The following is a 13,457-nucleotide window of genomic DNA, read 5'->3' on the forward strand; positions in this document are numbered from 1 at the left end:
TACATATCTACTGACCTAGCGATTTTTACAAAGCTTTAAAAAATTCAAAGAAGCTCCTCCGAATTTTCTGTTTGAATATATCCGTAATTATAGTATAGCAGCATTTTTGGGCAAAAAAAGTATTCATTATGCATAATGATGAATGTTTTTCTTATAAAGTTGAAAATGACTCGATAATACAAAGTAATATACAGGAATTTGCGTGCCATCATGAAAAAGCTGATACGCGAATTGTTAATCATTTGAGTAAATTAGCGAATAATATGGTCGAAGCATCTGACATTGATATCCTTGTTATTATACTAGGAAATATGCATAAATTAGTAACATTAGAAATTTATTTAAGTATAATAGGAGCGAAGCGTAATATTATTAATTCCATCAATTGTACTGAATCAGCTAGAAAACTTGGCTATCTTGTGTGTCGTGCTCTGCCTGGTTTTCATGCATATCCAGGCTGTGATTGCACGGCGAGCTTTTATAAAAAGGTAAAATTAAGCCTTTCAAGAAATTTATAAAAAATCCACACGTACAGTTAGTATTTGCTAATTTAAACAACATTGATAAAATTAATAATTTTAGAGATATAGAAATATTACAACAATGGACGTCTAAGCTGTCTGGTATCAATAGTAATAGCGTAGATAAAGCTAGGCTATTAATTTTTTTTTTTTTTATTGAGTAAATAAGGAGATAGATGGCGCTAGGCTGTATTGCCCATTCCGCCAATTTACAATATTATACAGGTTTTTTAACAAAAATATTTTCTTTATACCTTTATAACTACTTATAATAGTGATATGTAATTACTGAACCACTTCCAATAATATTAGACTATAACCTATATTTCCTCTGGCTTTACCCTTTGCTTCAGAAATACTTTAGTTTTTCCTTTTCTTTGGAAATTTTATAAAAATAGAAATAGAAAATTTTATAAAAATATAATAACTTATAAGCTATTTATACTTTCCGTGACACAAAACACAATAACTCTTATACTTAATATTAATTATATATTACAGTCGATACTGTTTAAGAATTTCGCAATCACAAAAATTGCATTTGGTGTCATACTATGCAAAAATGACTCTATACAAAAAGGTGGGAAAAATCCCTGTTTGATAAGCTCTTTAACAAACTGACTTCTTACACACTCAAATCTTTTGCACTGCCATAAAATATGATTAATCGTTTCTCTGGCTTCACCACATTCACATATATCTGAATCAACAATATTAAATCTAATTAGACTTTCTTTAAGAGAGTGATGGCCTGAGCGCATCCTATTAAAAGTTACAAAAGCTTTTCTCCGGAGTCTGATCCTCTGATACCATGGGGTCGCGTCCTCTGAGGCATAATTCTGAAAGTATTTAATACCTTTCTCTCTACCTAAATTTTTACACCATTGACTTGTCTCTACTTTCATTTTTTCCTTCCATCTACTTCTGAAGTCGGAGCTAGGTATAGTGAACTGAGAATCGATTCCCTTTACACAGCTCTCTTTTGCGGCGATGTCTACCACTTCGTTGTAGTTAATTCCGCAATGGGCCGGAACCCACCAAAATTGTACTTGTTTCTCTTGTTCTTCTAACAATATAAGTTTTTGCTTAATGAATCCAATAATCGGTGCATGATTTTTAAAATACGATGGCCTACTCAAAGCCTCTAGCACACTTTTAGAGTCTGAGAATATATAGAAACAGTTTCCCTCTTCTTCTTCTATAATCTCTAAGGTCTTTCTAATGGCCATAGCTTCTGCTGTAAAGATCGATGCCAAGAGTTTTGTTCTGCAATAGTAAATTTTTTTATCAGTTACACGCACTACAGCAAACCCGACAAACTCAGAGTGAGTTCCCTTGGAGCCATCAGTAAAAAAACATATGCCTTTGCTACTTAAGTTTCTAACCATCGTATCCAAGTTCTTTCGCCCTTCAGGACTCTTCTTAGCATTCTGCCCTTCTTCAAATGAGACTACTGCTCTGTAAAGCAACGATTCGTATGAATTACTGAAACAAATAGGCTTGTCTGAGCTTGCTATCAAGAATTTATATAAATCCAATTCCTCGTAATAACTGACCAACCATGGAAGTTCTAGGCTATTAATTTTTCAAAATCGATTTACATCGACCTCTATTGTCGAATATTTTCTCAAAAATGTTAGAAGATTTGACTCTTCCCAACTTCCACCATGTTGGAAGTCACTAAAACAAAAAATTCTCCGTACAATTTTTGTAACTTCCATGTGGCAAAATGCTACAGAAGCAAATTGTATCAGTTTTCCGCCAGAACAATGTAGTTGGACACTCAATGAAAATAGAATTGAACCACTGTGGTTCGAAGGTAATACAACACCTCTTAAAGTTGAAGATATTTTTGTTGTTGAAATAAATGAAATAGAAAATTGCGAAGTTAATAATGATTATGATAATTTCCATGCTGATAATGATGACGATAATGATTATGATGATGATTTTAATAATGGCAATGACGATGACGATTATTATTTTGAGAGTAATAGTAATCATGAAGATAATAATTGAAATTAAAATAATATTATGTGTGCCTGTAGATGTAAATGTGTAAGTAAGTCTAAGTGTAAGCTTGTATGTTTATGTGTAGATTATTATTTATTGTATAAAATTTAGAATTATAAATAAAGAATACTTCATTGTGATATTGCTTATGAAATATTCAAATAAATAAACTTTTGTTAAAATTTAAATTTATTTATTAATACTATCATTATGCATTACTTGTACTCCATCCCTAAAACCTTTGAGTATCCCCAATGATGAACAATTTATGTATCTTTAACATTTGCTGCCACAGGTTTAAACCCAAAATAAACGTGGCACTAAATGTTTATAAAATAAAAGAAGATTTGAACTTTAATTTAAGTCCAGTTTGTACCTATATCAGAAGATTTAAAAAATCACTCTAATGCTTCAATCTGTCAAAGATCAGTTCAGAGGTTGGAGGTTTTACCATAAACTCTTAATTTGCCGTTAAAATTGAAAATCCAGTTCAGTTATTAGTCGAAGCCCAGATTGAATAGACATTTCAGAGAATTCTCGATTCAAACGAATCCTAAGCCCCCATCTCCGATTGAGCTCGAACAAACGTAGACGAGATTTGTGCATGAAATTCAGGTTTTTATCCAGAAACGTGGTGGATCTTGGGATATCCGAGCTTCAGGAGTCTTGTATCCAAGTCATCTCCAGGAATACCCTCTACGTTCCATTTCAACTAATTTTCGTCATATTAACAATTTAGTATTGGATAATATGTATTTTTGCGTATCTACTAAAAACTCTTCTTTCTTATAATAAATCTATCTGATTTTCTAAGATACCCAAATGCTTTCAAATCATAAATATATGTTTCTAAAATTATAAGTAATGAATTCATTATTGGTTATCATTTTATCATTTCTTTCCCAAGATCTACAATTTAAAAAAATCTAACTAATAGTGGTAATAAAATTAATACATTTGTGAATATTTCATTGAATAACTCGCTTCTATATCCAGAATAAACAATTGTTTAATCAATATTACCATAGTGATAACTTTTTTTTAAGAAATCAAGTCTACTTATTCAATTGAAACAATTTCACGTTCTAAACATAGACATTATTGTATTAGTCATGGCAATGGCAGTACAAGAACGAATTATTCCTTCATCAAATACTCTCGTGAAATATGATAATCCTATATTAGTAATAAAACATCCAGAGAAATCGTCAAAAGATACTACGCGTGGAAAAATAAAATCTGCTTGTAAAGCTAAATCACCACTTCCACTAACAGCGGATGGTAGGAAAGAAACTCTAGAAGTACTTAATAGTATTTTACCACCTAAAGAATGGGAGGAGGATGGTCAGATATGGACCCAACATGTTTCCAGTACTCCTGCTACAAGATTGGATGTTATTAATTTACAAGAACAATTAGACATGAGATTACAACAACGACAAGCTAGAGAAACTGGAATTTGTCCAGTAAGAAGAGAACTATATTCTCAATGTTTTGGTGAGTTATCTTTGTAATTTTACTAAAAAAACTGTATATTATTAATTGATTTTATCCTAGATGAAATCATAAGACAAGTAACGATTAACTGTGCTGAGCGTGGATTACTTTTGCTTCGAGTAAGGGACGAAATTAAAATGACTATGACTGCTTATCAAACTCTTTATCAAAGTAGTATTGCATTTGGAATACGAAAAGCATTACAGGTAAATATATAATAATTATTTAATGATTTCATCATTATTAATTAATTTTTTATCATTTGAAAATTATTAATGTATTAATTAGGCGGAAGAAGGCAAAGAAGATTTAATTACTACAGCAGAAGAATTGAAAGCTCAAAAAATTGAACTCGAAAAAGCAGTAGCTCAGTTGCAACAAAAGTTTGAACAGGCTGAAAGAAGATCAACAGAACTCCGAGATGCTGAACAAAAAAAGCATTCTGAGGAAATTGAATTTCTAAAAAAAACTAATCAACAACTAAAAGTAATTTTTTAATATTTTTTCCATGTATCAATCATTATCTTTATTATTGCAATTATAAAAAATTTTAATTTATTTATAATTATTTTAGACTCAGTTAGAGGGAATAATTGCTCCAAAAAAATAAAAAAAGAGAGAGATAAATTTAAAAAGAATATTGAAGAAGATAATAAATAAAATTAACATATACTTTATATTTGTTCATATGATTGTTTATCGGCATGATATTTTGTTTACAAATGTATGTAAGTAGCATTATAAAATGTATAAATATTGCTCATTGAAGAATATGTCCGATAATATTCATAAACATATAATGTATTTAATGTCCAATTTGTCGCTCTTGTCGTGTCAACTATCTTCACATTTTCATTAATATTCGTAAAAATAATTTATAATTAGATTTAATTACACTCTTTGAGAGTCATTTATAAATACGGTGCAATTGTCTTACAAATTCTATTAACGTACGAATTTTTTTTCACAATTATTTTTTGGTTTCAAGTTAAATTTATTAATTATTGGCACCGTGAATGTTTAATTGACATTGACAACTATATTTTTTTATTTTCAATTTAATCAGCAATTTTATTTTTAAATTAAGAATAAATGACAATAAAATGCCATCAGTTTGTAAATGTATCAAAAAATAAAAATCAATTCTAAAACAGAAACGATAATTCAACTTGAAATTTTTGGTCCCTGCTATGAATTCTGAAAAATGGATAGATTTTTCAACTCTCAAGTGTTAATTTGTATAATTCATTTTACAAAATTAAACTCTAGCCTATGCATATCAACAACATGTGTCATCCATATGAAAATATTGACATAAACATTCATTACAAACATAATACTATTACTATAAGGCCATGTCACTTATATTACAAGTAACGTTTATTCTTAATACCAAATATATATATATAAATATTTTTTTTTTATTTTCTTTGAATTTGACACTATCTTATTATTAACAAAATTCATAATATATGTTGCTAATACAGAAATAATAATATAAACTACATCAATAAATTGTTTGCACCCATCGTACAGCAACAGCACAAAGTGATACTTTGAAGAATACTTGAAATACCAGACCTTCTCATGTCCCTCATTATTCTATATAATAAGAAAAATACCTATTATCAATAATGTATCTTTCCCTTATTACCTGTATTGATTTGATGATTCTTGAACTATCTATTTAAAATTATATTTAAATAAATAAAATATTCTTACTAACTGAACGACTGCTATTTTTTATGACTTCAATTTAATTTCACTTTTAGTTGTCTTAAATAAAAAAATTAATAAATTACAATGATCATATCAGAATATCATCGCCCAAAAACACTTCATAAATACTGATTACCTTTCCATTCGACTGTGATAGACTGGGCAAGATCAAAGCATTTTATATTTTTAACAACTTTTTAGTGATATTTTATAGCATGATACTATTTCTAGTGTAATACAGGAATGTGTCTATATATAGCAACTGTCAAATAATAATTAATTTATCTAGTCACTGTTAGTTGGAAAATCTATCCTAAACAAAAGAGCGTGCAGGATAAATAAATATCTAATGGCCGGAATCTCAAAAATTCTTTCGAAAAATAACTTAATCAATAATTTTAAATATTTAAGTCTTTAAACAGAAAAATCATGCTTGTATTCGATAAAATGATATCAATGTCAATTTATTCATTCACACTGGGATTCATAGAAATGAAAAAATTTCATTATCAATGAATCAATGAAATCTAGTGCTCAGGAAAAAATTCCTCATTTTCTCTTGTTTTCATTTTTAAAATCCAAATAAATCCAAATAATGTTGTCATAATTCTTTTTTTTTTGTTTGATAAATAATAAAAATTTTTCAGTATTTTATGTTAATATATGAAATTTTATGATTCGTGACTTGATTCATGACCTACTGATGTATATATTATACAATTTGCGCACCAAGAATCACTTAATTTCGTCCTTTCTTTGAACGTTTTTTCTTTTTTTTCTTGGATGAAATACTCGAAGTATTTGTTCCAGTCTTCCCAGCGTTTGGAGTGTCCGTAGTAGGGCTCGTGCATATTAAAGAATCTGAACTTTCTACTCCAATAAAAGTTGATAATTCTTGCCCAGTTAAATCTTCACTTTCGCTTTCTGGTTCAGTTTCGCCACCACCAACATTTACTTTGACGTTGTCTACATCTTCTTCAGCATTACTCAACTCCAAAGATATGATTTTTTCTCGTAGAGTTTCAACCTAAATTTATGATATATATGTTAACAATAAGAAACAATAACTATTTATAATTATTGTCTAGGAATTACATATTAAAAAAATTTATTATCAATGATTCTCTGTTATAAGAATTACTTCCATTAATTAATTAAAATTAACAAACTAGTCTGTGACTAAATGGATAAATCATTCGAGTTAAAAACAAACATGTTCTAATTGTAAGTGGTTAAATTGCTAAATTATTGTTGATTACTAAAAAAAAGTCAGTAATCAAACCGTACCCATGGTGAGAACGAAGAGCTATCAGTAATCAGCAAAAAAGAAATGGCACGCACTCAAGACAATGTGAGTTGCATTCCTGATGTAAATGTTGGATTCTTGTAATTATTAAATAGTGATAGTTAGTGTATAGTTAAATAAGTTCGAATATATATACATTGGTTAACGTGCAACATGCATAAAGCTATATGTGCACTGTGCAAGCGCATCCGTTTTCGCGGAGAATCTACTCTGAGTTGTATCGATGATGATGATGATTGATTCTAGACGCTGCCTATTTTTATGGGGCTTTCACTTTCTTTGGCATAATAATTCCCTCAACATTGAACCATTATTCACTGACATGTTTTAATTTAACTATATATCTAATTCTAATTTTTTATGTTATTGAAGAAGCTCGCTAATCATATGTTATAATTAACGTTTATTGGTAAGATATTTTGATAATTTTTAAGCCACACAAAGCAAAAGCCTTTTAAAAAAACTATTTTTTTTTTTTTTTTAATATAAAAAATTGATTGATCTTCAAAGTTTTAACAATGTGCTCATTTTGAAAGCTGAAAATCTATTTTTATTGTGATGATAGGAAAAAATATTTACAATTGATGAGAAAAATAAAAAAAAAGTTCACCAGCACTCTAATGTGTACGATATAAATAATAAATATAAAACACAAAATGGTGCATATGATTTGTCTCAATGTGTGAATGATTTTACTACCTCCCGCTCAATGAGCTTCTCGACGTATTCGACCGTTCGGACGCGACGTTCACCAGTCACTTCGTCCACATATTCTTCAGTACGACGTGTTACCTTTTCATCCACTATTTTTTCAGATTCGCGGACAGCTTTAGGCGGACCCACCTTGCTGCGGACTGCAAGTTTTGGAAAATCCGCGCTAGACGGCCGTAATGTAGCGAACTATGAGTGTCAGACAAAGAAAAACGACAACCCATTTGTTATCACCTCATTATTTCTTATTAGCATCCTATTCCATGTTTTTTATTTTCACTTTCCATTTCAAAGTTAGACAAATTTATTAGATAATTAATTCTTTGAACACGAGCTTAGATTAGTAGAGATTGGTTAACATGAGATTTTGATAACACAATGTTGGTTAATTGTTGATTAACTCATTTAGTAAAAAACGGAAAAATTGTTCAAGTTATTATAGATAATTATCCGCCATTTAAAACACTTACCTCGCCTTTCTTATCCGGTTCAATAATTGATTCAGCAATTGGCGAATCTGGTTTTGTTGTATCCATCATTTCGCTCATTTTTTTAATTACCATTTGAGCTTGAAGTGCATCCTAACAGATAATTATTTATAATTACTATTCTGAGATATAATTAGCCACTTGGAATTATTTTAATTTTTTTATTGAACAAAATGCCTCAAGTTAAATTTATTTGCATACTTGTTCTAGAGACTTTAGTCTAGCTTGTCTCCATGCAGCACGTTTTTCTGCTCGTAATGCACGTTGTTCTGCTGGGCTTAAATGACTTTCTTCATCATCATCAGATATTAAACCCTTTAAATATATAATTTATATTCGTAAATTGATTTTTAATAAAAATATTAATTATTGATTGAACTTACCTCTTGCAACATTTTTTCCTTCAATCGACGTTCCGCTTTTGCAGTCCTTACAATACTTGGTATACCCTGCATAGAAGGTAATGTACTTCGCGTACTCAATCTGCTACTGTAAGGTAATTAATGTACATACTAATATTTTTTTTCAACTAATACAATAAAATTTTATTTCGTTAAAGTATAAATACAAAAGCCACTATCTCTAAATAAGAAGCAAAGTGTAAATATACCAATTATACTAAAAAAAAAAAAATACTGTAAAAAATTTTAAAACCCATTGCCATTTTTATAATCATAATACTAAAAAAATACATGAAAAATAAATACAAATAATACAATTATTTTCGTTAAAATTAAAAAAAAAATCAATTAATTTAAACATGCGATATTTTAACGAAAATATGCTACATTATTTGCATATAATTATTTGTTATAACATATTAAAATTTTTTGTTTTAGTAAGTACATAAAATAAAAATATTTATGACTTAATTTGAATTTTATCATTGTCTTATAAACAACATATCTTATTTCTTGAATTTAGGTACATATATACAGAAAAATGAAAAATAAAACAAACAATTGCAAATAAATAATAAAATGAATTATATGTGAAAAAGCATAATTTTCTACGTAGAAGTGCAAATGATTAAAAAAAAAAACATCTTCAATAATTAATTGACAGTAACTAGTGCATATGTGAATAAAAACACTCTGTCTTACGTAGGTCTATTATCATGATCTTCTAATGCATCTTCTGATTCTTCCATACCCTCCATTTCATCAATTTGTGCCCATGACTTTAATTCATCTCGTGTAAGTGTTGCTATTTTCCTTTCTTCTTCTTGTTTCATTTTTTCTACCTCATCTTGACTGAGGAAACTGAACACTTTTTCTGAAGAAGAAGAATAATAATAGAAATTTAATAAAATTTAAATTCTTAAATGAAATAATTTATTTGTAAATTAATAAAGAAACATAATTACCAGGCTTTGGAGATGGTTTAAGATGCTCCTCAACAGCATGTTCAAACAATCTCTTCCTGTCACTTACAGACATTTTACCAGGAGTTAATGGAGGTGGTACTGGCGTAACAGGTGTCGGCGAAGGTGAAGGTGATGACTAAAATTTTTAATAATGTTATTAATTATTCTTAAACATTTTTTACACTGAGAAAATAAATTAAATTCATCAGAAAGATCAAAAATTTAATTTAAAAAATAGTGAATGTTGAAAAAGACATGTTTTTGTGATTATTTTTTTAAAAAATTATAAATTTTTTTCTCAGTGTATTAATATAGAATTAATAAGTGTTCATTATTAATTTTAACTTAAATAAAGCGTGCTGAAAGCTTTATTAAATTAAAAAAAAAATTTTTTTTAATTAAAGGCAAAAATATTTTAGTTTATTATTTGTTAATCATGCTTAAGACCCACCTCAACCAAGTTTTTTCCACTGACAGAACGTGCAATCTGTCTTTGATTATATGAGTTGGAAGTAACAGAATTCTTCAGTAACTCAGTACTGCCAGTCAGTGGTGTCGGAGGAAGGCAAAAACGCGACGATTTTTTTTTCCCCGTATCACCACATATATTTTTTTTGTAAAAGTCTGTTGCTGGATAGTAATTAGAAATTTCGTGCATAGAAACTGGTCGATTTTTAAGATCAGACGCCATTGAGTTGACGATAGGAGTTGCAATGCATTGTGTTGATTTATAAGGAGTAGGAAGAGTAGCAAAAGTTATATTACGTTTGGGAATATTTTTAGTTTTTTGTGCAGGTAATGTAAAGGATAAACCATGATCGAGATTCGTAGTAGTTGTATAGGATTGTGATTTAATACATGAGATAGGAAGTGATTCAACTGATGAAGGAGGATCATCCACAGACGTTCCGTCTTCTTCTTTATTTTTCGACTGTAACGCCTGATGAAAGTAAATGAAAATTAAACAATAATTGTTAATTGAAGTTGAAAGTTAAAGAAAAGAACTTAGGAAACTTTCGATTGTAAATTATGAGTGATTAATATACAAAAAGACATTCTTTTTTATCTATAAATCACAAATAAGATTGCTTTTTCAATAAAAATAGTAAATAATTAAAACAAAAAAACACTAAATAAATCAGTAAATGTAAAAAAATAATATCACATATTTAAAATGAATCATCATTCAATATAAAACAAAATAAAACTCAAAATAACTAATATAAATAATAGTAGTGAATTAATTCCATTTAGTATTATTTCTTTCAACTTTCATTGTCAAGAGAAATCCCATATATTAATATTGTATATATTTAATAATATATACAAAAGAATTAAAGCCTTGATTCGAAGTAAGTAAGGAATCTAATGACTTTTTTTGTCAACATCCTTTTATTTTATATTAAGATAATTATTTTTTTATATTTTGTAATAATATATAAACATCTGGTCCATTAAAGTCATATCAACATATAACATTGATAGAAAATTTATAATTACATTGGAGAGGCTGAAACCTCTTTTGTGATATGGGTTTTAGTGTAACAGTGAACATTGCATAGCTTTTTTTTTTTTCGAAAGAAGACAAAAAATTATTTGACATTATAATCTATAACTATTTTTTTAGATTCATAATTTTTTGCCATTTGATTTTTAAATTTGTTTTCCTTAATTCTGACGATAATTGATATATAATAGTGTATACTGTAAATAATTATGAACATATGAACATTCGTTAGCAATGATTGGACATTATTTTGTGACGTACAATGAACAAATGTATATTAATTTTTGTATATACAGACTTTGTCACAACCTTGTTATTGATTTTAAAAACAAAATATTTTATATAATAAAATTTGTCAATATCCTTTGAGTAATTTTTAATTATTAAACATGAATTAATTTATCAAAAAATAATACATTTCTTTTGTACAGCACTACATTTAAAATAGGTACTATTTTTTATAGTAATCAGGATCAATTGGACGATACATCTTTAGGATTAAAAAATATCTAAAATTTTAGGATATTCAAACTTTACATCTCAGTTACTCTACACTGCATTTAATAATAATTTATACATATTGCTAATAAGAAGCAATCAACTATTTGCACTAAATTCATTTCATTTTATGCTGGTAAATAAATTAATTATTTGTGAAAAGAATTATAAAATTTTTACATGTATATTTTTTTTGGTAAAAATAATTAAACCAATCTAAGAATCAAATTTCTTCTGTGAAAAAACATTTTATAGACTTTAGTGTCATTGCACAATGATAATTGCATATAAAGAAAGTTGAGATTCAACTTTTTTAAATTTTTATCACAGAAACATATCCAATAACCGGTCAACTATTCGAAAACGAGATAAAAATAACTGATAGATTATATTCTATACAGTCTTAATGTTTATTTATTAATAATGATATTATTCAAAAGAATGATTCTCAACTATTTATTCCATTCATTTCTGACAACAATATTGTTAAATGACATTGGTAATATTATTAAACATTATAATTTTTAGAATGTAAAATATTACACTGATTTTTCCAGTTTTTTTTTAAGTAAAGATCAAATATCAATTTATTTAAAATATCTTTAAAAGCTTAAAAAAAAATTAAAATTTTTACTTTTAATAGCTTAAGAATCATCCTTAATATTAATGACTAACGAATTATTAATAAAATCATCGAATATTTAATGATCTGAATGAACTGGCCGATTGAGATTTCTAAAATCCATGTTTTAAATAATATACAGGCCTCTAAAATTTGAATCACAAAATTATCTTCAACATTAACTGATTTTTTATTTTATTTCTACGGTGCTAATTTCAATTAAATTTAAATACGTGACTTTATTACTAGAATTTAATGAATTTTCTTTCAAACTACTATATCACGCATTATTTTTAAGAATTAGAAAAGAGTAGAATAATTTATTTATCATAAAAAATGTTAATTACTAAGACAAAAATGTATAGAAAAATGTTAGATTGACTAAGGTTCTTGAAATTAGCACTCAAAAATCAGTAATTACCATTCAAAAAACTATCCATTGTAGACCTGTGTAATCTTAATTAATGGCAGTAGCAGACGGAGCAACAATATCTTCAAATACGCAACAATTACACGTACGTGAATAAGAATACAATGATATTAAGAATATTAATAAACATATAAATATTTTTTTTTGTGTTAAGAGCGATTATGCGACAAATACACTCCTTAGTAGACGCGTATGAAGATTCAAAGATAAATTACAGAAGAATTTGACAATTCACTCCTGTCAGAGGGCGGCCAGAGTGGTACTGTCACCGTCCATATTCTGTGAACATGTGAAATACGTCTCTTTTTTGGCTCATAAAAGATCATGCGTCACTACAAACACTGACAGTAACATGATCCATGCGCCATTGATAATTAAGTAGAAATTAATTACAATATAATATGTATTAATAAAAATTATGATGAATATAATATAAGATTACTGGTGTTCGATAAATCGATAGGCTTATTATAAAGATCTTAAAAAATTTTTGCTATCTATTTATAAGTGTCAGTTAATATTAAATATTCGTCGCTTGTTTAACTCTACAACATATACTTATGTAAAAATTATTTTAACCAACTAACGCTGATCAATTTAATAAAAATAAATTTATAATATTTATAAATTTAATTTTTTTTTTTTTATGGTAAATATGTTTACCGCAGAGTTAAACTTGCCTAAAGCCAACATGTGCAATATTTATACATGCTGAATGATTTTTAATGAATCGATGACAATTATAAACATTCATTATATGTAATGAAACATTAATAAAA

The 13,457-nt window shown here is 27.7% G+C and overlaps 2 protein-coding genes across 9 annotated transcripts in view; one reads left to right on the plus strand and one right to left on the minus strand.

Moving 5' to 3' along the window:
• The first annotated feature begins 3,646 nt into the window (after positions 1-3,646).
• Positions 3,647-4,733, plus strand: LOC118065064 (33 kDa inner dynein arm light chain, axonemal-like). The gene is made up of 4 exons (XM_035080109.1): positions 3,647-4,031; positions 4,092-4,237; positions 4,320-4,517; positions 4,606-4,733. The coding sequence occupies exons 1-4, from the start codon at positions 3,647-3,649 to the stop codon at positions 4,639-4,641; spliced, it is 765 nt and encodes a 254-aa protein (XP_034936000.1). The 3' UTR covers positions 4,642-4,733.
• The window catches only part of scrib (scribble), a 37,646-nt gene continuing 28,877 nt past the window's right edge, over positions 4,689-13,457 (minus strand). For 3 of the 8 annotated variants that reach the window (XM_035080104.1, XM_035080106.1, XM_035080101.1), the window contains 8 exons: positions 10,073-10,561; positions 9,622-9,757; positions 9,359-9,530; positions 8,639-8,744; positions 8,457-8,570; positions 8,238-8,348; positions 7,756-7,956; positions 5,005-6,777 (listed from right to left, as the gene is read on the minus strand). In XM_035080104.1, coding sequence (XP_034935995.1) covers positions 6,490-6,777; positions 7,756-7,956; positions 8,238-8,348; positions 8,457-8,570; positions 8,639-8,744; positions 9,359-9,530; positions 9,622-9,757; positions 10,073-10,561 — 1,617 coding nt within the window. In that variant the 3' untranslated portion in view covers positions 5,005-6,489. Of the gene's footprint in view, positions 6,778-6,877; positions 7,134-7,755; positions 7,957-8,237; positions 8,349-8,456; positions 8,571-8,638; positions 8,745-9,358; positions 9,531-9,621; positions 9,758-10,072; positions 10,562-13,457 lie in introns of those variants that run through there. The other 5 variants (XM_035080108.1, XM_035080107.1, XM_035080102.1 and 2 more) reach the window with 4 other exon arrangements.

Source organism: Chelonus insularis, unplaced genomic scaffold (assembly GCF_013357705.1).
Source record: "Chelonus insularis isolate UGA/USDA-ARS -01 unplaced genomic scaffold, ASM1335770v1 contig_264_pilon, whole genome shotgun sequence".
Taxonomy (NCBI): Eukaryota; Metazoa; Arthropoda; class Insecta; order Hymenoptera; family Braconidae; genus Chelonus; species Chelonus insularis.

Coding starts and splice junctions, on each gene's coding strand:
- LOC118065064 (XM_035080109.1), top strand. CDS start 3,647: ATGGCAATGGCAGTACAAGAACGAATTATTCCTTCATCAAATACTCTC. Junction 4,238..4,319: donor GAATACGAAAAGCATTACAG/GTAAATATATAA, acceptor TGTATTAATTAG/GCGGAAGAAGGCAAAGAAGA. Junction 4,518..4,605: donor AAACTAATCAACAACTAAAA/GTAATTTTTTAA, acceptor TAATTATTTTAG/ACTCAGTTAGAGGGAATAAT.